The sequence below is a fragment of the Sebastes umbrosus genome, chromosome 3 (genome assembly GCF_015220745.1).
Source record: "Sebastes umbrosus isolate fSebUmb1 chromosome 3, fSebUmb1.pri, whole genome shotgun sequence".
NCBI lineage: Eukaryota > Metazoa > Chordata > Actinopteri > Perciformes > Sebastidae > Sebastes > Sebastes umbrosus.
The window spans coordinates 2,134,330-2,160,000 of NC_051271.1; the positions used below are offsets into that span (position 1 = coordinate 2,134,330).

The window sequence follows — 25,671 nt, forward strand, 5'->3', positions numbered from 1 at the left end:
CTAATTTCTTTAAAGCATTAATGCAATTTCCGGTTGTAGCGGTCTGTAGCTAGAGTGAAGATACGGGTATCATATGAAACTATAAAACCTGATGAATCCATCGGTATCAACCATGTCAGACTAGCTTGTCATGATGGAGGTTAAATAACGCTACAAACTTACACTAAATTTTGGGCGAGGAAAAACTGTCATGTCCATTTGTCATGGGGTCCCTTGACCTCTGACCTCCAGATGTGTGAATGTAAATGGGTTCTATGGGTACCCACGAGTCTCCCCTTTACAGACATGCCCATGTTGTTTGCCATGTTATGATTGGAGCATATTGTTTTATGCTAAATGCAGTACCTGTGAGGGTTTCTGGACAATATGTCATTTTATTTTACGTTAATTTACTTCCAATAATAAATATATACATACATTTGCATAAAGCAGCATATTTGTCCACTCCCATGTTGATAAGAGGATTAAATATTTCCCTTTAAGGTGCATTTTGAACAGATAAAAAAATGTAAATATTGGAATGGATTGACAGCCCTAATTATTATTATTATTAAAACAACGAATCTGAGAAGGCAACATTAGGTTTGATTATGATGGATTCATGCATTTGGACTTTGTATTGAGTCACAAGCACAGAAGGTTGGGAACCACTGCTACTAAACGTGATGTATATCCTCACTATAGCGAGCGCACTGCCAGCTCACAGATCCATTGTCTTTCTGTCCTGACCTCCGATTGTTGACTACGGATGGTGTTCAGTATATAAACACACACACACACACACACACACACACACTGACAACAGCTGGGCAAAGTCGCCTTTCTGCCATCGAGGCCAAATCACCTCCACACAGTTTGCAGCTCAAACGTCTTCACATTATCATATCGCAGTGCTTCAAAAGGGACAGCGGGGGGGTAGAAAAGTTCAGCCAAATGGACATAAAAAGATAGTTTAGTGCAATTTCAACTTCAGAGCTCGTCTTTTCCTTGTTCTTAAAGTTTTAGAAGCTTCATCTGGATCTCCCCGTTACATCGTTACATCGGTGGGTGCTCGTCTTGCAGGGGTCGTCTTTTGGGGGATTTAGCGTTTTATTCATTCAGCTCACGACCCCAAAACGCCACGCTACAGAAATAAACAAGCACCCAGGTATTTATCTTGGTGGCACAGGGCCAGAGAGAGACCATCGCCACCTCCCTCCTCCTCCTCCTCCTCCTCCTCCTCCTCATCCTCCTCCTCCTCCTCTCCGTCATTAGCCTCCCTCTCTCTCTCTCTCTCTCTTGTCTCTTTGTCTGGATTGTGGCTTCGCTCATGTGACGGCAGACTGCCGCAATGCCTCATCTGTCCTGGGAGATTCTTAACAAACATCTCCTCCTCAGGAAGAACAGCACCACCACCACCTCCTCCTCCTCCTCCTCCTCCTCCTCCTCTTCTTCTTCTTCCTCCTCCTCCTCTTCTTCCTCCTCCTCCTCCTCTCACTGCTCAAGTCTAGGATGATTATAATTATTCTCTTTAAGCCCACTTGGTCACTTGGTTTAACAGTCTGGTCGATATTCAGCCTCATGATTGTGCCTGCGTGTCTCTCACACAGACTTTTCCTCTCATCGATCGTGTGATTATTATTATTATTATTATTATTATTATTATTAAAAGGGTGCAGTAAAAAAAACACAAAAATCAAACGTCCCGAGAGAGAGAGAGGGAGAGAGAAAGAGAGAGGGAGAGAGAGAGAGGGGTGGGCAGCACTGGTCAGATGTAACTCCATTCATCTGCATATTTGCATTCAAATAGCTCACATATGTGTGCACACACACACACACACACACCGCAACATATTTGGCAGCCCCATCTGTTGTTGTTGTAGACGGCAAACACTCACACACACATGCAGGGATGCAGATCTATACGGGTGAGAGTTTGGCAGAGATTTGCATTCTATGAAGGAAATGGAGTCGACACAGAAACGAAGGAGCAGCGGTGGAGAGAAAACGATGGTTTACGTAATGAAGCACTGGGGACCGACACTATTTAGCTCCTTCCTCTGTGTGTGTGTGTGTGTGTGTGATGAAGAGAGAGAGAGAGAGAGAGAGACAGATATGTATACAGAAAGAGATGTAAACAAAGAAACACAGAGAGAGAGAGAGAGACAGGCGAGGACAGAGAGCGAGGGAGGGAAGATGAGGACATGTGAGGGGAAATCAAGGAGAGGAAGGAGGTTAAAAAAGTGTCCTGGCCGCCGTCTTCTGTCTTCTGGACGTTTAGAGACGGGATGTTTAGGCGATACTCGTGATCTGATTTCAATGATTTGTATGTAAAACGCTGGTCCAGGATCAGCAGAGGTGAAGCCGTGATGGACGCTGAAACACTTCAATACAGTCTGTATGTACGGCTCAGATGTAAAGACTCTGCAGATGTGTGAGGGGAAAAAAGAAAAGGTATGGCGCTCTGCGAGGCAGACAAAAACAAACAGCCACTCATCTCAACCTCTCCGCACATACCACCCACACACACACACACACACACACACACACACATGTATCTAGAGAGACCTTCCTTGCAGAGCCGAGCACCCAAACCACCCACACACACTGTGACAGACATGCGCAGTCGCCGCGTGAAGCCAGACACACACGTATGCAGCACATATATCGAGACGCAGCAGCGGCAGCAGCAGACCCAGCCAGCCTGGCATAGGCATGCGCATTACACACACACACACACACTCTCACACACACACACACACACACACACACACACACACACACACTCACTGTACCGCTGTCAAAAGCTCTTTGGAGTGAGGAGGCAGACATTAACATGCCATAAATGGAGATGGAGGGAAGCGAGTGGGGAGGGAGGAAAAAACTGCATACATACATTAATATGCACACACACACACACACACATTAAAAACACACCCACGCATTATGTTTGCACACACACACACAAAGCCTTTTACAAACAGCGCCCAAACCCGCCACACACACACAAAGCACTCACACTTGTGTACACACCAGTATGCATGCATGCATTCACACCAAATCATCTGAGCGTCCCAGCCAACACCCCCCTCCTCTTCCTCCCTCCTCTTCCTCCCCTCCTCCTTCGTCCCTCCTCTCTAGGGAGGCTCACACTGTCCTCTTCTTCCCTCTCGATCTCTCTCTCTGAATTTGTTTCTCATTTAAGGCGGCGGTTTTAAACAAAGCATCGGAATAAAAAGATTCTTTTAAAAAAAGGAAACAAACCAGAAATGTGCAAACTGTCTCCCCCTCCCCCATCCCTTCTTTTTGTTTCTTTCTCTCTCTCTCTCTCTCTCTCTCTCTCATGCTTCTTCTTCGTCTCTGTCCTCAGTTATTGAACTCGGTTATAAGGCTGCATCCACATTAATACGTTTTCATTTAAAAACAGCGTTTCTCCGTACACACAAGCGTTTTAGAAATAATCTCCGTCCACACGAACACGCCTGAAAACCAGGGCTGTAGAAGTTACGCTAAAGCCACTAATTTCTTTAACGCAATCGATCTTTCGGAGGTTGTAGTGGGCTCAGTTAAAGCTAGAGTGAAGATCCTGGCATCATATGAAACTAAAGAACCTGATGAATCCATCGGTACCAACCATGTCATACTAGCTTTTCAGGAAAGAGGATAAATAACGCTCCAAACTTACGCTAAATTTTAGTGAGGAAAAACTGTCATGACCTCAAGATATGTGAGTGAATGTAAATGGGTTCTATGGGTACCCACGAGTCTCCCCTTTACAGACATGCCCACTTTATGATAATCACATGCAGTTTGGGGCAAGTCATAGTCAAGTCAGCACACTGACACACTGACAGCTGTTGTTGCCTGTTGGGCTGCAGTTTGACATGTTATGATTGGAGCATATTGTTTTATGCTAAATGCAGTACCTGTGAGGGTTTCTGGACAATATCTGTCATTGTTTTGTGTTGTTAATTGATTTACAATAATAAATATATTCATACATTTGCATAAAACAGCATATTTGTCAACTCATGTTGATAAGAGGATTAAATACTTGACAAATCTCCCTTTAAGGTGCATTTTGAACAGATTAATAAAATGTATATCACATGCAACGTTTGTAATTCGCTATCCATGTTGAATTAACCACTTGTAGTCGCACGGTAATCACGGCTGATGTGGTTTGTTTTCGTCCGGAATAGAGATAAATCTACAACGATTATTCAATTAGTTGTCAACTATTAAGTTAATAATTTTGATAATCGGTTTGAGCATTTCTTTCTCTCTGATTCCAGCTTCTTAAATGTGAATATTTTCTGGTTTCTTTCCTCCTCTATATGACAGTAAGCTGTGGACCAAACACGACATTTGAGGACCTCATCTTGGGCTCTGGGAAAAACTGATTAACATGTTTTCACCATTTTCTGACATTTTTTAAAGACAACAACTAATTGATTAATCGAGAAAATAAATGACAGATTAATCGACAATGACAATAGTCGTCAGCCCTAGTCTGGAAACGGGTCACATGACGGGGGCGTGACGAATCAGGGAAGGACACGGCGTGAGAATAAAACCCAATCAAGAAGCGAACGCTGGTGTCTGCGCCATCGTTTCGTCTCCACAGTTCTGCTCGTCCAGATTAAAACGCAACCCCGGAGTTTTCAAACTAAAATGGGGTCAGCGTCTCTGCTTTAGTGGTTCTAAAACGCCGCAGTAGTGCAAACGCTAACAAAACGTATCAGTGTGGATGTAGCCAAAGTCTCCACAGATCGTACCGAGTGCTCCAGAACAGAGGGAGGAGGCGGGGGTTTACCTCCCACCTCCTGACTGCAGGACCTTTAGGTGCTCGTCTCAGGACCACGGGTTCTTTGACTCATAGCCTCATTGATAAAGAAATAATAAAAAGAAACTTGATATACATGTAAATATATATATAAAAAAACAAATAGTCACGTAAACATCTTTCCTCAAAAGCCAGGCTGTAAAAATCTTTTTTTTATAACACTGGTCTATAAAACTGGTTGAGTTCATGCCGGGTTAGACGACGCCTCAGAGGCTGTTTTTGGTTCTTCTCCGGGGGGATGGGGGCGTTTCTGTGTTTCGTTTAAGTGGCGGTTTAACGACAGACCCTTCACCTTCAGGATCTGTGTGTGTGTGTGTGTGTGTGTGTGTGTGTGTGTGTGTGTAGCCGTCCAAACATCGATATAAACCTGTGACAGTGACACTGAACAGTTCACCGCAGCATTTCTGTCGCCACGCTGGCAATAAGGTGCTTGAGGTTTCTTCTCATTTAAAAAAAAAAAGAAAAAGGAATAAAAAAAACATCAAATATGCATAAAAAAATATGAATGTTAATGTCTAGTTTACAACAAAATAAATCTATGATATGTCAAGTCATTTTTTTGTTTTGGGTTTTAAAGTGTTAGTCAAGATTATCACGCTTAAAAAAACAAAACATTTTGATACGATATGTTTTTTTTCGTTACTGGGAGTTTCGCAGCAGTAGTTATCCAATGTACCATTAAGTCGCCAATCCTGGCAGATATGTACATTAAACACACAGGGAATGGTACATCAAAACAAAGGAATAGATATATTACTAAATGTGGATGTAACAGCTGGATTATCCTTCAAATTAAACACTCAACGCGTTCCCTTTTTAACTGTGATGGTGGCTGCTTTGACTCTTAAAGGCATTCTGCTGCCCCCTACGGTCCAGACGTCACATCTCATTTCAAAAGCAACACATCTGATAGAACCACAAACTTCAGGACAACAAACCGAACCAGAGTGATTTTAGTTTGGTCTTCACGAGACGAAACAACGCAGGAATCTGAGGGTCAGTCCGAACAACACAGGATATGAATCTGCTTTTCCAAAAACGTCTCCAGACTTGTAAACAAATCAGAACTTTAAATATCATTCAAGACCTTCTAAAGAGCTGCTTCCAATCCGCCATACAGAGGAAACTCAGCGAGAGCTCCAGAGTGAAACTTAGTGCCACTTCATATTTCTTTGTTTCCGTATCACAAGAGAATTATAATAAATAAAAGACCTTTTTTAGAGTTAAATCAAGTTTTAATGTACCTGCTTAAAACTACTGTTGGTGCGTAATCAACTTCTTAATAACGTACGGTAAATTAGTAGATCAAATGCCTCGTTATCGACGTTGTAGGGCTGACTATTTGGTGCTTTTACAGAATATTTACACAATGAGATTGTTGATAAATCATCATCAGTAATGTGGATATAATGACAAATAATAGAACAGCTAGAACGGATTCGTTATCGATGCTGGGACTGAAACAGTGGGACCGGTGCATCCCTCCCTTTCCTCAGCACTCGGTGAATCCGACCAGCTCTCATCACGGACGCCAATTCCGGCTCATTTCCTAAGTAAAAAAATCCAGTATTGGTCTGCAGCCCTCTTGTCTTGTTTTGAGTCATAACCATCAATCAGTCATTTATTCCCAGCTGAGCTCATAAAATTCAGTTCCGGCATTAATATCAACATCCCTGTACAAAAATTAAAAACTGATTAGTGAGATAATTAGAGAGATTAAATCTAAACTGACTTCATAACAGTCGTCATCTGTTCCGGTTCTCAGTCTTAACTTGTCCATGTTTAAACTCAATGAGTGAGTCTGTCTCACTTCGCTGTGACGCAATAAGACACCTTTTGTGTCCCGGGTTTAATTAACACAAATCAGTCGACTTTGTGGGCCTAAAAGAATGATCTGAAATGAGTTTACGTTGGAGAGAAACTGCAAACTAAAGGGCTACACATCTGTTTAACACATGAAACAGCACATCCAGTTGGCTCAGCACTTCATGTTAGTCACACTACTGCTCTCATCAGTCCTGTGATTCCTGCTGACTGATGTGTCGCCTTTTCTACTGATTGTCTGGGACTGATCTTATGATTGAAAGCCCGAGGTCAAACGAGGATCTGAATATCCACGGTGTTATTGAGGACTGAAATATCAGTGGCACTAACATCATAAAGAGGTTCACCTGGAGCTCCTACAGTAGTCACCCTCAGACTGAACAAGAGCAAAGCACTCAGCTGGATTCTCGAGGTCACTTCTTCTAAAAAGGAAGAAAAAAGATCCTGTTCTTTTTTTCCTCTGACAGCTACCATTTAGCCACGCCACTTTTCAAAGGCGAGTATGACTCTCAGGGTTGTTTCTATGCCTACTTTTTGTCTGCGATTTCCATTCTTTAGCAGCTTTCTTTATAATTCTAAATACCTCACAGGAAGCCAGGAAATTAACCGTCAAACCAACAAACTTTCAGCCAGTACAGAAACAGCTAACCTCTTCCATCTCCATCTCCATCAGATCTAAAGCCTGTACTACGGAGCAGGGTTCAGGGTTAGCGAGGTGACTTCTGGAACGTAACCTGCTGCGGAGCAGGTTACGTTCCAGATAAGAGATCAACTCGTATAAAAGCACCGCCTACTGACCAATCAGAGCTCAGTGAGCAGATCGTATGATAATATTACACAAATACGAAGAAGTTACCGTCATAATCCAGACTAAAAACAACACAGTCTAAACTGACAGATGCAGGAAGGACATCTGGATGGTTATGTTTTTTGACTGGCGTTGGTTTGTTTGTCCGTTAGCAGGATTACTCCAAAAGTCTGAGATGGATTTGAATTCATTTATTTGGAGGGGTCGGGTGCGGCACAATGAACAATCCATTCGATTTTGGTGATGATCCAGATTCAGGAATTCTTTTTAGGACTCCGATCAGCCAGAACATTAAGACCTCTGGGTATAACACATGCGCAGTGTAACTGATGACGCTTTTATGACGCATGACCCCGCCTCTTTCCTTCAGAGAGAGAGCATTAAACTCTGTGAAATTACAGTTGAGTTCGACCGAAGCACACTTGGTGATTGTTGGAAAGAGTGACGACGACGGTTTAGGAGAGTTTTATCTTGTTTCTGTCCAGTTTGAATGAAGTGTTTTACGATGCTTCGCTACGTACAGCTGATCTCAACATAAACACAAATACACGTGGATGATGGTGCAAGCTGAACGGAGATGGGGGGGCAATCGGGAACCTTGGCGTTCTCCGAGTGCCGTTCCAGTGTTATATTTATTTTTTTACTTGCTCAGTGTGTTTCACACCACCACCACCACCGGAGACGAGGACGCAGCTAAAAGGAGGATGAAATACTCATAAACGCCACGTTGAAAGAAGTGTAATTAACTCATCCATCGCACTTCTGAAAGTTATTTATACATCACCCATCTAGACGACTATATCTGACTGTCGAGTATTCCGTCTGTCTGTCTGTTAATTTACACATTCACACATCGGGAGTTTCTTCTTTTGCCAGCTGTCCTTCCTGCATTTGGCAGCTTCAACTGTGTTACTTTGAGTCTGATTATGTGTTTAACTTCTTCGTATTTGTCTCATATTATAGTTTGCTCTTCCTTTGTAAAATGTGTCACTCTGCTGCCAGCAGACTTGTCCATGTCTGTGATTGGTCAGGTGCTGCAAACCCCGCCCTGAAACCCTGGGTTGATAACCAGCGTCGTTAGCGGGATCTAGTTTGTTCGGGTTAGTTAAACCCGAGAAGACACCCTGGCAGGTATGTTGAACTCGCCTCGTAGTACAGACCTCTGCTCCGACGTAGAATCATTATAAAACACAAAATGAATTTAAGGTGACTGCTTCCATGTGATGAACAGCAGCTCTCTCAGCTCTGCCTCGGTGTAATTCCCCTTTAATTCCCATGCTGCTCTGGTGTACTGTAGCTGATGCGGCTGACAGCGCCCAAATGCGTATTAGCGCGTGTGCGTGTGTGTGAGTGTGTGCTCACCGCAGTGATGGGTGAATGAATCGACCAAGCGTGTGTGAAAACACACCGTCTGGCCTCCCGCGCTCTCTCTCTCTCTCTCTGTGCTGCAGCGCACGCACACACACGAACACACACACACACAGAGCTGTATTCCTAGCAATGCTTGAATTAGCACCTTTGTCCATGCCAGGCGAGCACGCATCCAGGCAGCAGAGCCGGAGGAAACTAACTGGCATGGCTGCGAATAGTCTCAGGGAAAACAATTTAAACATGAGCTGAAAACAAAAGAACATCAACACCGTATCCTCGCTCACAAACACACACACTCACACACTCACACACGCTCACACACACACTAAGCTCACAACTCGCTTTTTTCTTGACTTTCCTTCAGACGTTTAAAAAAAAAAAGGGTGATAACCAGAGATATAAATTGGATTTCAGCTTGTATTTTTTCTCATTTTTTGTTTGCATTTTTTAAAAATAAAACCACCGCTCTCTTCTTCTTCTCTTTCTGATACGTACAAAAACGTAGTTCGATTGTACTCATACCGCAGGAAATAACACAGTGCATTTATCACGCGCAAACTCTTTGACAATCATCGGTAACAAGTTTCCTCTCCATCAGGAGGCAAAGATCACACAAAAATTAAGAATTTATAACACAAAAAAAAGTAACTGAAATGGTCTTTTAGGGTCAAAAAGGTGGGGAGTTTGAGGGGCTTTTTTTTTTTAGTCAGATATTAGGGTGCTTTCACATCAGGGACCCGGGCCCGGATCCGAGTACACTTGTCCCCCAAAGTCCAGTTCGATTGATTAGTGTGAACGCTCCGTACCGTACTCGGGGATGATTGGTCGATCCGTGCTTGAGCACACTTTAAAAGGTGGTCTGGAGTACCAAAACACGGAAGTGGAGCGCTATTTAAAGCAAGTAACGTTAGCCGTCAGCGAGTAGTTGTGAAAGGGAAGGCTTTTTTTTGCGACGCCACCGGTCTCCTCCGATCATCTGTAAACATATAAAACTGTTTCATATCTATGTCTGTATCTGCGCGCAGCATGCGCCGATCTCATCCTCTGAACTGTACGGCCGTGGGAGATACAGCCGGCGAGAGGTTCCTTAAAATATAAACAATAGGCGCTGGGGTTGATTGATGTTTGTTATTTTATTCAGCTGATATAATGGTCTGTCTGCGAAGAACGAGAGACGCTCAGATGCTCAGCAGGCAGAGAGCGAGAGAGAGAGAGACGGGAGAGACAACGTGTAAAGTCGGCCTACTTTCACATCAAACTCGGTGAAATAAGACCAAACTGGAGTTGGTGATTGTTGGAGAGACTAACGACGACGGCTTTGGTGAGTTTTATTTTGTTGTGTTTTACGATGCTCTGCCGCTAGAACAGCTGATCTCAACATAAACAAAGACACGTGGACGATGACGCAAGCGTACTCGGTTACGGAACAACTTTACTAATGTGAAAGCTGAGCGGGTACGGATCGGATCGGATGTGAAAGCGCCCTCAGTTTGACCACCACAACCGTCAGTCAGAACTCACCAGCAGCTCTCTCTAAAAGGCTGGTAGGTAGGTCAGATTCCCAGCATGCCCGGCAGGTTGGTGGGGTCGGGCGGAGGTCGGGGAGATCATAATAAACCATGCCAATATACATATCAATATTCATTTCAACCCCCTGACCTCGTCGGTCCCACGCTCTCAGGAGACGCTCTCAAGAGACGCTCTCAGGAGACGCTTTCATCAGATGAAATAAAGCAAAAAAAACTAAATGTACAAGCTCAACCTCCTCTGACTGACAACGCTGCGGTTCGGATGCTTCGCCACGCATACATTCAATATCAAAAAACAACAGTGTTACCGGAATTTGGGGAAGGAAATATCACTTTCTCCAAACAGGACCACCCCCCCACATCCCACCCCCCCATCCCCAGGGAATGTCTGATTGACTATGGTAAGAAAAGGGACACTTTTAAAAACATAAAAAAATAAAGGCTGAAACAACTGAAAGGTTGCAGAGGGATGAAGAGGGGTGTGTGTGTGTGTGTGTGTGTGTGTGTGTGTGTGTGTGTGTGTGTGTGTGTGGAGGGGGGGGGGGGTCAACCTCTTCTCTCTGCTACCTTTCTCTCTTGTCTTTCCATCTCTCTCCACCAGAACAGGAAGGAGGGACGACCCAGAGTGAGGCATTCTGGGCCGCTGAGAGAGACAAATGTGGACAAACGAAGGAGGGGAAGCAGAACAAACTGACCGAAAGAGGTGTAACAGAAGAAATAGATCCCCAAACACATGGCGGCGAGGGGAGGAGTGTCATCACGACTACAGCGGCCACCGTTCTCTACTCACCCCCCCCCTCCACGCCAGAGAAATGGCACCCCTCCCTCCATCAATCAGTCCATCTGTCCACTCATCTATCTGTCCGTTCACTCACTCAAAACAAAGTGCTGCCGTCTCCTCCCGCCCCCTGGAGGGCGTCCGCTTGCGTGGCTCCGCCTCCCGCTTCGTTATGGTTGGCGGCCGCTGCCGCCGCCGCCACCGCTTCCAGCGAGGCGGGGTCAAAGCCTTGCTCCGCCCCCAGCGCGTCGGCCTCCATCTTCACGCTGTCGGCCAGGAAGGCGGAGTAGGCGTCACTGTCGGCCATCAGCAGTTTGAGCTTGGGGATCCAGCTCTTGCGGACGACGCGGCGGGCGTTGGTGCACATGTCGGCCGCGATGGCGTTCATCTCGCTCTCTTTGAAGCTCGGCGCAAAGTTCTGGCAGTAAACTGGTGAAAAAGGGGAAAAGAGAGGAAGATGATGAAAGAAACCACGGGACAAACACCAAACGCAAAAGAAGAAGAAGAGTGGAAGGAGAGGAGTCTGGAAATGTAAATTTCAAAGCTGTAAAGGGCAACTCAGCATGCAGGCAGCTCCGAAACCTCACCGAGAAGCAACTCAGTATTTATAGTAATAAAACCTGTTTGTCTCTCTGTATAAACTCACATTTAACAGCGTGCAGCACTCGGTTGTCCAGGGGTTTACGGCTGGGGTCGTTGGTTGAAGAGCGGATGCCGGTTCCACAGCTGTTAGCCAGAGTGCTCCTGAGCAAGGACAAAACAAACAATATATTAAAAAGGTACGAGGAAAATAATCGTATACAGAAATTTAAAAGGTAGCTGAAAGACGTGTTGTGGTCATGAGTGGATTAGGAGACAATGGGCCGCTGGGCACCCCAACACCTCTCCTATACAGAGGCAAGACACACAGTGCGTTTCTTTGTAGTCGCTATGCATCTTTTTGTAGTTTTGTGGGTTTCTCTGTGGTAGTTCTGTGTCTCTTTGTAGTTTTGTGTCTCTTTGTAGTCGGGTCTTTGTAGTCATTTTGTGTCTCTTTATAGTCGGGTCTTTTATGGTCATTTTGTGTCTCTTTGTAGTCATTTTGTGTCTCTTTCTAGTCGTTTTGTGTCTCTTTGTAGTCGGGTCTTTGTAGTCATTTTGTGTCTCTTTGTAGTCGTTTTGTGTCTCTTTGTAGTCATTTTGTGTTTCTTTGTAGTCGTTTTGTGTCTCTTTGTAGTCAGGTCTTTGCAGTCATTTTGTGTCTCTTTATAGTCGGGTCTTTGTAGTCATTTTGTGTCTCTTTGTAGTCGGGTCTTTGCAGTCATTTTGTGTCTCTTTGTAGTCGTTTTGTGACTCTTTGTTGTTAGTCTATTCGAATGACATTTGGTGAAGGCCAGGGGGCCGTTCAGTAATCTATCTATGGCTGTGTTGCACACTGAGACACACAATCGCTTCAAAATCCAAATTTTCAAACATCCGTAGACTGACAGGAGAAACTGATTCAGTTCCAGAAGTGGCCCGAGTCCTCCGGTAGTCTAGTTCACAGCCTGCAGCTGATACAGTGCTTTATTCCTCCCCACACACACAAACCAGCCGCTTGTCGGGTGAAACGCGTTGAACACTGACCTGTCAAAGAATGCGGCCAGCAGGCGTCTGAGCAGCACTTTGTGGCGTGTGCCGGCGCTGACGTGGCAGTTCATGAGCTGGGCGCGGGAGATGAACACGGAGGTGCCGCTCACCAGCTCCAGCTTCTCGGCCGGGTCGCCCTCCTCGTACATCTTCGGGTGGCAGCGGTTCCCGATCTGGCTGATGAGCTCGGCGGGCAGCGACGCCAGGTCCTGCCGGGACCGCGCTCCTCTGCCCCCCCGCCCGCCACCCGAGTCCGGGGCCAGGTCCGGAAGGGCCTCCACCCGCTCCCCGACCACTGAGGAGGGAGGATGATGGGCTAGGTATCATTTGAAAGTTTACTTTAGTAGTGAGTCTCAGAGCAGAAACCAAACCTTCCTCTGAGGAATATAAACACATAGTTTCTACAAAAAAATTACTTATTTCATTCGGAAAATGATAAATACAAAAACGTTGCCGAAACAAAAGAGACTAGAATTTACTAAATAGTTTATCCTTTAATGATTGTTAAAAAAAACAAAACCATTATTGCAAATAAACAGTTAATTACACCATGTTTCTGGGGAAATACTTGATTCTGATTGGCTAGAGTGTGAACATAAAAACATTTAAACACACAATTATTGTTATGAATACATGTAAGGGATAATGTACAGCCAGCCGGTCATTGTTGGGAAATAAACCCCGACAGGGCGATGTGGACACTGGCGTGAAGCATCGCCCTGAAGGGGTTTATTTCACAATAATGACCCGTTAGCTGTACATTATCCTGCTTATTACACGGCTATGTACTGAAGAAATCAATAATTTGACACAAAAATGGTCCGCCAGAGTCCAACCGTCCATAGCAACGGTCTGTTATACATAGCAACGGTCTGCTATACGTAGCAACGGTCTTTTATACATAGCAACAGTCTGCTATACGTAGCAACGATCTGCTATACGTAGTAACGGTCTGCTATACGTAGCAACGGTCTGTCATACATAGCAACGGTCTGTCATAAGTAGCAACGGTCTGTCATACGTAGCAACGGTCTGTCATAAGTAGCAACGGTCTGTCATACGTAGCAACGGTCTGTCATAAGTAGCAACGGTCTGTCATACGTAGCAACGGTCTGTCATACGTAGCAACGGTCTGTCATACGTAGCAACGGTCTGTCATACGTAGCAACGGTCTGTCATAAGTAGCAACGGTCTGTCATACGTAGCAACGGTCTGTCATACGTAGCAACGGTCTGTCATACGTAGCAACGGTCTGTCATACGTAGCAACGGTCTGTTATACAGAGCAACGGTCTGTTATACAGAGCAACGGTCTGTCATACGTAGCAACGGTCTGTTATACGTAGCAACGGTCTGTCATACGTAGCAACGGTCTGCTATACATAGCAACGGTCTCTTATATGTAGTAACGGTCAGTTATACGGAGCAACGGTCTGTCATACGTCATAACGGTCTGTCATACGTAGCAACGGTCTGTCATACGTCATAACGGTCTGGCATACGTAGCAACGGTCTGCTATACGTAGCAATGGTCTGTTATACATAGCAACGGTCTGTTATAAAGAAATAACAGACTGTAGAACGCTGTTATTGACCAATCAGAATCGAGTATTCAACAAAGCCGTGTAATAAATGCTGATAAACAACATCTGTTGACACACAGAAGCTAAATGCTTTAACAGTAAGAAGCCTCCTAACCATGAACCCTGTTAACTTTCTCTTTATGAACTTTCCAAACTCTGAATAGAAAGAGAAACCCCTGCTCTAATTTTAAACCGTGATGTAAGTGAGATAATTCACAAGTGTATGTTGAAAAGGATTGCAGCAACAGAGGCAACCACTCTCTCACTTGGCATTGCGTGCTTTGCTTTGCCTCCACTCATGCATTTAAATCATTAAGTGCACTTCATAAAGTGTTTTTATTCTTACTTTAGTCAGGCGGAATTAGAGAATATGAATCCAGTTGGATATCAGACACTCTGAGGAGTCAGTTTTAGGTCGTAGGAGACACATGTGGGTCCTGATGAGCCATATTTCGAAATCAATCCTGGACTTTAGACTTAAAAAGGCCTTTTGATCCTTGACCCTTTGACCTTCAGACCAAACAGCCAGTAAAACTACTGTAAGAAAATCTTCTTAATCACATTTCTCATGTGTTTTGAATAAACTTCAGTTTGTATAACTATCAGTGTTTTGAATATTTAACCACCATCTCATCGTCTTTTTGATTAAATAAACGATAAAGAATTTATAAGCTTAAAGCAGGATCCACAACTTTCATTCTCCTCCACATTCTGAGAAGTTTGGATGAACAAACTTTCCCGGAGTCTCTACAGCAGTTAGAGTTTGAGAACTTTACATGAAAACAGCGTTAACCTCGAGATGAACTCATCAGAGCTGTCGGATCGTACCTGCCGCTCCGGCGTTCAGCATGCTGTACATGGTGTACATGTTGCAGATCTGTCTGTACTGCTCCTCGGCGCTCTCGTCCGCTACGTCCTCCTCCTCGTCGTCGTCGTGGTAACTGATCGGCGAGTCGCTGGTGTACATGCTCAGTGTGCCCGGGCTGGTGCCTTCGGGGGTCCCGCCGTTGGTGTTATTGTTGTTGTGGTTACTGTTGAGTCCGGCTCCTCCCATCGAAGTGGCAACGCCCCCGCCGCCGCCCAGCATGGCAGCATTGGCTGCCTGTCCGCGCCCAGAGGCATCCTGGTTAGTATTGTTGTTGGAGGAGGAGGACGAAGAGGAGGAGGTAGAGTAGCGTGCGGCCTTTCTCATCCCGCCTCCCCCGCCTCCTCCAATCCCCCCGCCGTCACGGTTGCTCCCCTCCCACAGCCGCTTGGCCACAGGGGTGCAGACCACCGAGTAGGGAGAGCCCTCCTGCTGAGAGAGAAACACGGGCTAGTCATCTTCACCTCGGATTAACAAGAAACATAAACCAACTATTTTAACAGCAAACAATGAAGATATTAAAATCATTTAAAGAGCAACTTTCAGTGGACAAAATCCCAAAACACTCTTCGATGTGGCCTCCAAGCTGAAATTTCAAGTTTCACATTTATCTCCTCGAACAGGGTCAGAAGTAGGGATGCATCGATACCAGTATCGGGTATCGGGTCCGATACTGTGCTCATGTACTCGATCTCGCAAAACGGCTCCGATACCACTTTGTGGCACAGTGACATTAACCTCTCGTCACCATCATTCGGGTCCTATCGCTCACGCTCCACCTCCGGTGCGTGCGAGACAGGCTGGTGGTGCGCCCAACCCCACGGGGCCGGGATCCCACCTCAGCCGGCGCGTGCTGGCCCTCACTTTCATTGCGCAACGGGGTTTTGCTTGCACCCTCTGACTCGCGCGTGCGTTAGACTCCTTGGTCCGCGTTTCAAGACGGGTCGGGTGGGTCACCGACATCGCCGCAGACCCCTGCCGCGTTTTACGTGGGCCGAGCCCCGTCCTGGGGGCACGATGCGGTTGGGGCGCACTGAGGACAGTCTGCACCGGGAGCAGGGGCCCCGTCCCTCCCCGATGGGGGAGAGAGGGCGCAGTGAGCACTTTGTCCACGGCCCCGGGAAGCACCTTCGCCCCGAGCCTTCCCAAGCCGACCTAGAGCCGGTCGCGGCGCACCGCCTCGTATGCGGGACTCCCCAGCCTGCCGTGTGTCGCTCACACCCTGCAGCTGGCTGTTAACGAGGCTCTTTTGGCACAGAGAAGTACTCGTATCCGTACTCGTATCGGTACTCGGTATCAGCGAGTACCCAAATGTAAGTACTTGTACTCGGTCTGAAAAAAAGTGGTATCGGGGCATCTCTAGTCAGAAGATATCTCTTGATAATAGGGCCGAGTTTCATTTGAATATCTTCTAAACGACAGTAACGATACAAACATTATATAAAATAATGAGAATTTTTATACACCTCATTTTGAACGTGTTTTTCTTCAAAGCCCTATTTTTCATTTAGCAAAAGAAAGAGTTCCTGAATGTTAATTGACAGGGCTGGGACGGTACACCTATCTCACGATTCGATACCATCACGATACCTGGGGGGCGATTTGATATGTTTTGCGATTTTTTAAGTATTACGATTTGATATTATGATTTATTGCGTATATAACTTTTATATAACACTAGACCATGGGAAAAAGTTAAATCATACACTTCTAGGGACTTTTACTTTGGAAATAATCTTAATGAATCCAGTAAGAATGTTTGATTTTCAGCATGTATGTAGTAAGAGATGTCCTGAAGTCAAATATATCAGTTCATTGTCAGGAATTATTTTTCCAGCAACCCAAAATTCAAAGAATAAAAGACATTTCCCTCACAAAATCGTGGTATTTTCTATTTACACGGGCAGACTAGAGACGACGGTGCGGAACACACTGTAAAAACTAGGCTGTCGGACGCTCATAGACGGCCTCAAACTGTCCGACGGCCGACCATCGGTTGGTGCGTCAGGGCCTTGCGGGAGTTGCCTCACAGGACGGCACCCCGAGCAGTCGGGGGTTCAGTGCCTTGCTCAAGGACACCTCTGCAGTGCCCAGAAGGCGAACTGGCAGCTCTCCAGCTACCAGTCCTCACTCCATAACAGGGACTTGAACCGGCGACCCTTCGGTTCCCAAGCCAAGTCCCCACAGACTGAACGATGATAGATGAAGTGAGACAAACTGTTTACTACAGTTTGTGCTCATCTAAACGCCCACACCTCATTAATATGGATGTTGATGTGATAAAAACACACACTCATCTCTCTCTTCGACACCTCCAGTTAAAGCTCTCATAAAGTGGTTGACTGAACACTGAATTCAAATAACGACATCTCACTTCTAAAATAATTTAACGTCTTTGCCTGAAGAACGTTTTGAGAGTGTCTTTGCCATATTTCAGAAACAACCTTCAGGTGACGTATGGATCTTTTCAGCTGCCACTACAACAAGTAGGGAGAGGAGCTTTTTTGTAGCTGGAGCGACTTTCCTTGAAAGTCTATCAAAGCCTTTTCAAATCTCAAACTCAAAGAGACGCCTACTGACGATGCCCCATTTAAAATGATACCTGATTTATTATTTTTCAGACTACTCCACAGGTAGAGAAGAGGGCCTAGATTTTGCTTGTTCTGAGATGATCGGTGTCGGCCTACCTGCTGCGGCTGTGGGGCGGGCTGAGGTGTGGAGGCCATCTGTTCCGTCTTCACCTTGGACACCAGTGGGAGGGGCGTCAGACAGGAGGCGGGCCTCCCTGCGGCCGGGGCGACGACGCCGACCCCGCCGCCTCCCATTGTTTGAGTGACGGGGCTCTGAGGCTCGGAGGGGGGGGTCTCCTCGGTGTGGAGACCCTGGGAGTCACAGCTTGGAGATGAGACCTGGATGTGTGGCGATATAAAGAAGGATGGAAGTTTAATTTCATCGATATGTTTATGAAAAACTGTCAAAGTTAACCCAAATTCATTTTAACACAACTAATTTCTTTAACGCATTAACGTAACTTGTGATTTTTAGGTTGTAGCGGGCTCAGTTTTAAAGTTAGAGTGAAGATAGGAGGTTAAATAACGCTCCAAACTTGCACTACATTTTGGCGAGGAAAAACTGTCATGTCCATTTTCAAAGGGCTCCCTTGACCTCTGACCTCCAGATATGTGAATGTAAATGGGTTCTATGGGTACCCACGAGTCTCCCCTTTACAGACATGCCCACTTTATGATAATCACATGCAGTTTGGGGCAAGTCATAGTCAAGTCAGAACACTGACACACTGACACACTGACAGCTGTTGTTGCCTGTTGACTTGAGCATATAGTTTTATGCTAAATGCAGTACCTGTGAGGGTTTCTGGACAATATCTGTCATTGTTTCGTGTTGTTAATTGATTTCCAATAATAAATATATACATACATTTATACAAAGCAACATATTTGCCCACTCCCATGTTGATAAGAGTATTTAATACTTGACAAATCTCCCTTTAAGGTACATTTTGAACAGATACAAAATGTGTGATTCATTTGCGATTAAATATTTTAATTGATTGACAGCACTAGAAAACATACACAATATATCATGCCATTATTTCCTGTCTATGCACATTTAAAATGTTATAATTTTCCATCCTTATATGGCATCAAATATCTAGTATATTTATATTAATGTGTACTTACTCTATGATCAGATAGCTCCTTATTTCACCTATTTTATTTTGGTGAAGCTACTGTTATTACTGCTTGTAACACTTGAGGCTTCTGATCTTAAAAGGGATAATATATATTAGAGCTGTCACGATAATTTTCTGACAAAACCCTATAAGTGGGTATATTGTTTGTTTTTTTACCGCAGTATCGAGTTGAGTATCGAGGAATTTCCCTGGTATTGGTATCGACTACTAAATTTCTGGTATCGTGACATCCCTAGTTCTGTAATTCAAAAAATGAAAAGCTAAATTAATCTATAAATAATTAGATAATTAATAAATAAGAGATCAAAGGATTTGGTAAAGTGTGGTTATCACATTGACACTAATATTCAACATTATTTTTTAAGAGGATACTCAACCCGATCTTAAATCTGGTTTATACGACGAGTATCCCGTCTTTTGTACAAAACTATCTACTTTCACTACGAGCTGGACTGATCTTTAACTTCAAACTAAGTTCCCAATATTCCTCTGTAGCTGCTGGAGAAGCCAAACTCTACAAAACACCACCATGTCTGATAACCAGCAAGCAGTCATTTTCCTGAGCATGCTTCCTGTAACACAGCTGGTTCCACGTTGACTCTGTGTCTGGAGGTGTTAAGAGGTACTTCCAAGGAAATCAGTTTTCCTCGTTAATATGTAGATTAATGCAGCGAGGCACTTCAGATCTAATCAGATCATCTGCTACTATTGTAGAGGGGTACCTGTAGTGTCAGTGCGATGTTTCAATTATTCTTTGGTCACACAAACGCGTCTACAAAACACAGACACCGCCATGACAACATGATGCCGGGCATAATGTCACACACAACAGGTGTCGTGGTGGAAGCGCACAAAAAAAAAAGAAACCTGGTTTATTAATAGCATGATTACAAATTATTCAAAGGATTTTTTATACTTCTACACCTGCGTTTAAATCATTGTTTACGTCTGCTTCGTCGGGAGGTTACCTTGAGGAAAAACTCGGTGCCTTTCTCCATGATCTGTTGGATCTGGAGGAAGCCAGCAGTGTACATGAGCAGGAACTGGTCTCCAACGTTCATGCTGAGGCGTCCCGTGTAGCAGAAGGCCAGGATCTGCTGGAAGCTCTGCGGCTGCACGGCCGGGGGCAGCTCCACCACCGAGCTCTTCCCGCCGGCGTTGAACAGGTCCCGGAAGTAGGAGCTGCTGGCTGCCAGCACCGCACGGTGGGCCTGAGGGGTAAACAGCGAGGAGAGGAGAGGCGAGTCGTTAAGGGTGGAAAAGATACGTTGATTCTGACTGAAATCCAGCTCATAAAACTCTCAAACATCTCTACTGGTTCCACTCGCAGTCAAGTTTTGAACTGAATATAATTTATCATATCAACTGTATCTAACTGAAAAGGAATGATTTCCCGTTACAGTAAATTCTGAAAGACAGCCAAATAATTAATTGTAGCCATACAAATTGAAATTGTATTGAACAAGATGTATTCCCCTTGTGAGAGAGGAGGCCAGAAAAATCTATCAGAAATGATTTAAAAGCAGGACTCTGGCAGATTTTAACCTGGGTCACATTTCTCCGTCTTAAAAATCTTGTCAATATCTTCACCATGGAGCTAATTACGCCTTATTGCAGCCCTCACTACCGGTCCTCCAGGGCCTTAATACAAAAACCCTTCTCAGGCATGTTGTTTTAATACAGACAATTGCAAGAAAAATATCTGCAAAAACATGGAAAAATGTAAAATCTTGCATTTTTTTTTTTTTTACTGTTTTGATTCCAAATTCTCCTTTTCCCTAATAGCAAATATAAATAACATTTAGGGCCGACCTCGACCAAAGAAATTCATTAATTTCATTCAATAACACTCATACGATTTTGTTGTGTGCAATACTTTCAGGGAAATTTCATTCCACTCACTATATCATATCAATATCGGTATCATCAATATCATATTTACACTTGTGCAATTGTGTCAATTTATCTGTTTATTGACAATACTGTTTATATTGTTCCTATTTTTTACATTTCCTTCTATTTAAATTGTTCATATTATCTGTCTGTCTACTTTTGTTTTGCTTCTTTTTTTTTTTTACTGTGTTGTATCTTGCTTTTTGTTTTTACTGCTGCTTCTTGTTCTGCCCTATCCCCCACTGTGGGACTAATAAAGGAATATCTTATCTTAATAATAGTTGATTTAAGCAAAAGATCTGTAAAAGATCACACAAAAGCACCATTTTAAATCTGGAGTTTACCAGAGATGTGCTCATAATGGCGCATTCACACCAAGAACGAAAATAACTTTTCACGCGGCGCGATTACATACAAAGTCAATGCAAAGACGGGAATAGACGCAAATCCGCTCCTGGTGACGCTGATGCCGCAAATAGGGATGCACCGATACCGATACCAGTATCGGGTCCGATGCTGTGCTCATGTACTCGTACTCGCAAAACGGCTCTGATACAACGGCACCGATACAACTTTACAGCAGCGTGACGTTAACCTCTCTTCACCATCTTTCTGGTCCTATCGCACGCGCTCACGTTACACTTCCATCATCCATTTCTGATTCAACAACGCCAGGACGTCAGTGACCGCAGGAGGAGAATCCCAAGGCTGAGAGGCTTTTGCAACACGGCGTCACACAAATGTCTGACGTGAATTTTGCATGTTCGCGTCACGTCATTTGCGTCTAGGGATGCACCGATACCACTTTTTTCTGACCGAGTACAAGTACTTACGTTTGGGTACTCACCGATACGAGATCTCTGTGCCAAAAGACCCTCGTTAACATGTGTCAGAAAACCAAATGGAGGCGTTTGGTTTTCTGACATATCTGTGACTTCCATGCAAAAGCAGCAGCAGTGGTTATTTCTTCTATGGTTGATGGAGGAAAGAAAAGTTTTTGGTATCTATGGAGACAAGCCCCTCGCTCCTGGTGTGAATGCAACATAAGTTTCTTGGACATGAGTCATTCAGAGTGAAAAAAGCATAAAAAACTACTAAAGAAATCTTAGTGGACTAAAACCAAATCAACCGATTAGCTGATTAATCCATTGGAGACGGCAGCCCTAATAACGTGATAAATATTATTTAGCTTTAAAGCTGCTTCTGCTTCTCGAGCTACAAGTTCATATGAATGATTGAGACGTCTATAAGCTCATTACTGTCCAACATGACCAATAGGCCAAAGTAGTTCTTTATAAGAACTTTTTTATATAGCTATAAGTTGCCTTTCCTTGAACAGGTAACAGTCAAATAAAAAAACGTTGGGACCTTGAAGGCGTGTCCCTTGACGACCACGGAGACATCACAGTAGAGGCCCTGCAGCCGCTGTTCGTTCAGACACTCCAGGATGTTGTTGCCAAAGTTAGGGATCGCCATCTGCAGCGTCTGAGCCATAACGCTCTGCCCAGCACCACAGGGTCTGCAGGAAACAGAAAGGTGGACGTTAAGAGTCGAGATAACAGGACGATAACAGGTTATAAAGAGACAGAAGAGACATATCTGGAGGGAAGGATACAGAGATGAAGGGGATGTATAGATGATTGAAAGGCAAACGGAGAGAAGTGACGAGGAAGAAGAGGACAAGATGAGGAAGCAGGACGGGAGAAGAGGAAAAGGTAAATAAAGGAGTAACGAGACAAAGATGTGCAAAAGACAAATAAGACAGAAATGAGGAGGAGGAAAGAGACTTGAAATAAAGAAACAGGCTAAGTGAAGTGTATGATGATTAATGAACTGAATATTTGGTAAACAACTTTAATTTAAAACTTCCAAAATGAAAGAGAATTTTGGGCCACCAGCGCCGCCCGTTATATAAGCCATCTTTCTGTTTTTTTAGAACCTTGTTTCATTACATCTAATTCACAGTTAATAAACTGTTTGGTGGGTTTTGGCCTACTTTGTTATTTTTCTCGTCGCTCCTTCTCAGTCAAAACACAGTCTCTTACATAACTCCGTCTATTTCACTCATCTTCTTCTTCTTCTTCTTCACCATCCGACAAAGAAGCCTGTGATCAAACGTGGAGGAACTGTCTAACTTGTGACGGGAAAAATAAACAACTAATCTATCTCTGAAAGACGGAAAGCATCAATTTCTGCTGGACGCTTTATTTTTGTTTAGAAATGCACAAAATAGACAGAACTACTTTAATGATAAGGAAGATTTCTGGCTGTAAAAGACCAAATTTGGTTCCTCTGGCACATCTTACATCTAAATTATTGCATATTTTAATGAGTTTGCCTGCCTGAATATAAATATGTAGTGAATTATTCTAAAGGAGAATCAGGCTTCTTGTGCGTTTTAGCCCACACAGTCTGTAAATAGATATTAATATTTATAAGTAAGAATCATTAGATCATATTTATTAATTTATTGACGCCTTCACTGTAAAGGTTTATGAAGACACGCCACAATGATGTTTAATGTATTGTTTTACTAGAAACATAAAAGCACTTCTATTCAAAATAAACAAGGTTGTTTTAAGGGGACATGTTTTTAAACCCGTGTCTTCTCCTATCTATTGGTTTTAATTAGCCTACAATTGTCTGTTTTAGTGTCTGTTGCAATGTGGCTTAGAAATGTTCTGTTGTAAAAAAGTGCAATGTGAATAAAGATAATTAATTCATCCGTTCATTCGTTAAACCCGTAAACATCTGCGTGGTGTATATGGAAAATGCAGCACACATGATCAGTGGTAAAGTCGCTCTGCGCTGGCTGTGCCATTGTTTTCATATGGGGAGAGCGGTGACGCCCGACTAGGAGGAAGTGCTATGGAAGTTTTTATTGAACTTTAATAGTTGTAATCTACAGAAGATAATCCACAAATGTGTACCATGATCCACAAATAATTCACTATCCACAAACATGTATTTGTGTTGTGTAAAGTCACATCCACAAAAATACAGGGTGATTTACAAATACGCATAACTTACTCTGTAAACACGTATTTTAATTCCACATAAAATTTTTATAGATTTACATATAAAGTGATATATATACCATTCTCTTGTGCACGAGGACCAAGAGACCTTGTGCACAAGAGAAAAATAAAATAAAATAAAACAAATAAATAATAATGGCAAAGTATCCATTTGTACACATGGAATGATATCACTGTGCAATATCATTTTTCCACTTGTGCAAACATGTTAATAGTCTGTTTATTGTCAATACTGTTTATATTGTTTCTATTTTTATATTTCCTTCTATTTAACGTGTTCATATTTTGTTTCCCTGTGTTGTATCTTGATTTTAGTTTTTACTGCTGCTTCTTGTTTCTGCACAATCCCCTTTGCTGCTGTACACTGCACATTTCCCCACTGTGGGACTAATAAAGGAATATCTTATCTTATTAGCGCATTTGTGGATCGCTTCCGGTCTGTTGGCCACGCAACATCTGTAACTTTCCTCCTGTTTGTTTATTTTTTTGTCCAATTCGTTCTGCAGCAGATCTGTAGAAACAATCTGTAAGTATGAGGTGTATTTAATAGCTCCAGCAGAAGGTGTGGGGAAGAATGTGGAATTAAAATATACGTGTTTACAGAGTAAGTTATGCGTATTTGCAAATCGCTCTGTATTTTTGTGGATGTGACATTACACAACACAAATACATGTTTGTGGATAGTGAATTATTTGTGGATCATGGTACACATTTGTGGATTGTCTTCAGTGGATTACAACTATTAAAGTTTCCATGAAGTGCTCCCCTTGGCGTGACGCACCACTCGAAAATTGCCACCGAGCGCTGCGCTCAAAGTTCAAATTATTTCAGCTTTGACCTCGGTTACCACTGACCTTTCAAAGCATGAAGAAATATGACCTATTCATCCTTCAAGCTCTGGTCTACAGGAAAAGGAAACAAGCATCAGCTGCTGTTTATACAGCAAGTTGCTTCACTGCTGCCTTATTATTACCATTACTACCATTCATTATCAATTAATATATCCATTACTCTATGACTGATTCCCAATGAATCTTCCAAGAGCTCAAGGTGTCCACTGCCAAGTGCTTATCTGGCCTGAACAAAGCCTCCAAAGGAATTCAATGTGCAAAACAAAACAATTGATTCTATTTTTGTCAATTAATTATCAGTTGATCAACTAATTAAATTCATTTATCATTACTGCATACAACAAAACATAGTTAACTGGTTAATCGACTAATAATCATCACTATGCGCCACAGTATTACAAACCTAACAAAAAGATATAAATTTATATAAACTACGGATAAAATAACCCCTGAATGCAATTGTTTAGACAAACATAAATAGTGTTTGCAGAGTAATAGACACGCTCCCCTTCATTTTAAGTTTGGGTCGCTGGAGCATTTAGAAGAAGTAGGTCATCACACTGGACCGCACGACAATAACAAATACAACTGTAACTTTCAGCTCCGACCTCAAATGCTCCACAAATCATCGTGGTAGAAATCTGATTTAGTTATGATATAGTGCTTTTATAAATCAACAAAGCCAGACAAAAACAATGACAAATACTGTGCTGCCCGGCACTATATTTGGGTGTTCAGCAAAGGAAGAAAGGCAGACTGATTCCTGATCAGGCTTAAGGCCATGAAATGTATCACCCCCCCCCCTCATAGGAGATCTTTTAGCAACTTATCATGAGTGGAATGAAAACAGTTGAGACTTGTTGACAAGCTGTGCATCTCAGGGTGTTCATCTTGTTAAACCTCACTGATGGAGGACTTCTCAATCTGGGCCACACTGCTGGACTAACTAACCCTAACCCAAAGACTTAGGCTGCATTCGCACCA

General features: G+C 43.5%; 1 protein-coding gene and 1 long non-coding RNA gene across 8 annotated transcripts in view; one reads left to right on the forward strand and one right to left on the reverse strand.

Moving 5' to 3' along the window:
* The first annotated feature begins 370 nt into the window (after positions 1-370).
* LOC119485279 lies at positions 371-21,651 on the forward strand. The gene is made up of 3 exons (XR_005206236.1): positions 371-383; positions 14,734-14,739; positions 21,587-21,651. It is a non-coding gene; the product is annotated as an uncharacterized LOC119485279 (long non-coding RNA).
* Positions 10,556-25,671, reverse strand: part of nacc1b (nucleus accumbens associated 1, BEN and BTB (POZ) domain containing b) — a 24,892-nt gene continuing 9,776 nt past the window's right edge. For 3 of the 7 annotated variants that reach the window (XM_037764745.1, XM_037764746.1, XM_037764751.1), the window contains exons 2-8: positions 22,167-22,317; positions 19,874-20,116; positions 17,878-18,099; positions 15,154-15,622; positions 12,741-13,059; positions 11,782-11,879; positions 10,556-11,564 (exon numbers count right to left, since the gene is read on the reverse strand). In XM_037764745.1, coding sequence (XP_037620673.1) covers positions 11,233-11,564; positions 11,782-11,879; positions 12,741-13,059; positions 15,154-15,622; positions 17,878-18,099; positions 19,874-20,116; positions 22,167-22,292 — 1,809 coding nt within the window. In that variant the 5' untranslated portion in view covers positions 22,293-22,317 and the 3' untranslated portion in view covers positions 10,556-11,232. The remainder of the gene's footprint in view (positions 11,565-11,781; positions 11,880-12,740; positions 13,060-15,153; positions 15,623-17,877; positions 18,100-19,873; positions 20,117-22,166; positions 22,318-25,671) is intronic. The other 4 variants (XM_037764748.1, XM_037764752.1, XM_037764747.1 and 1 more) reach the window with 3 other exon arrangements.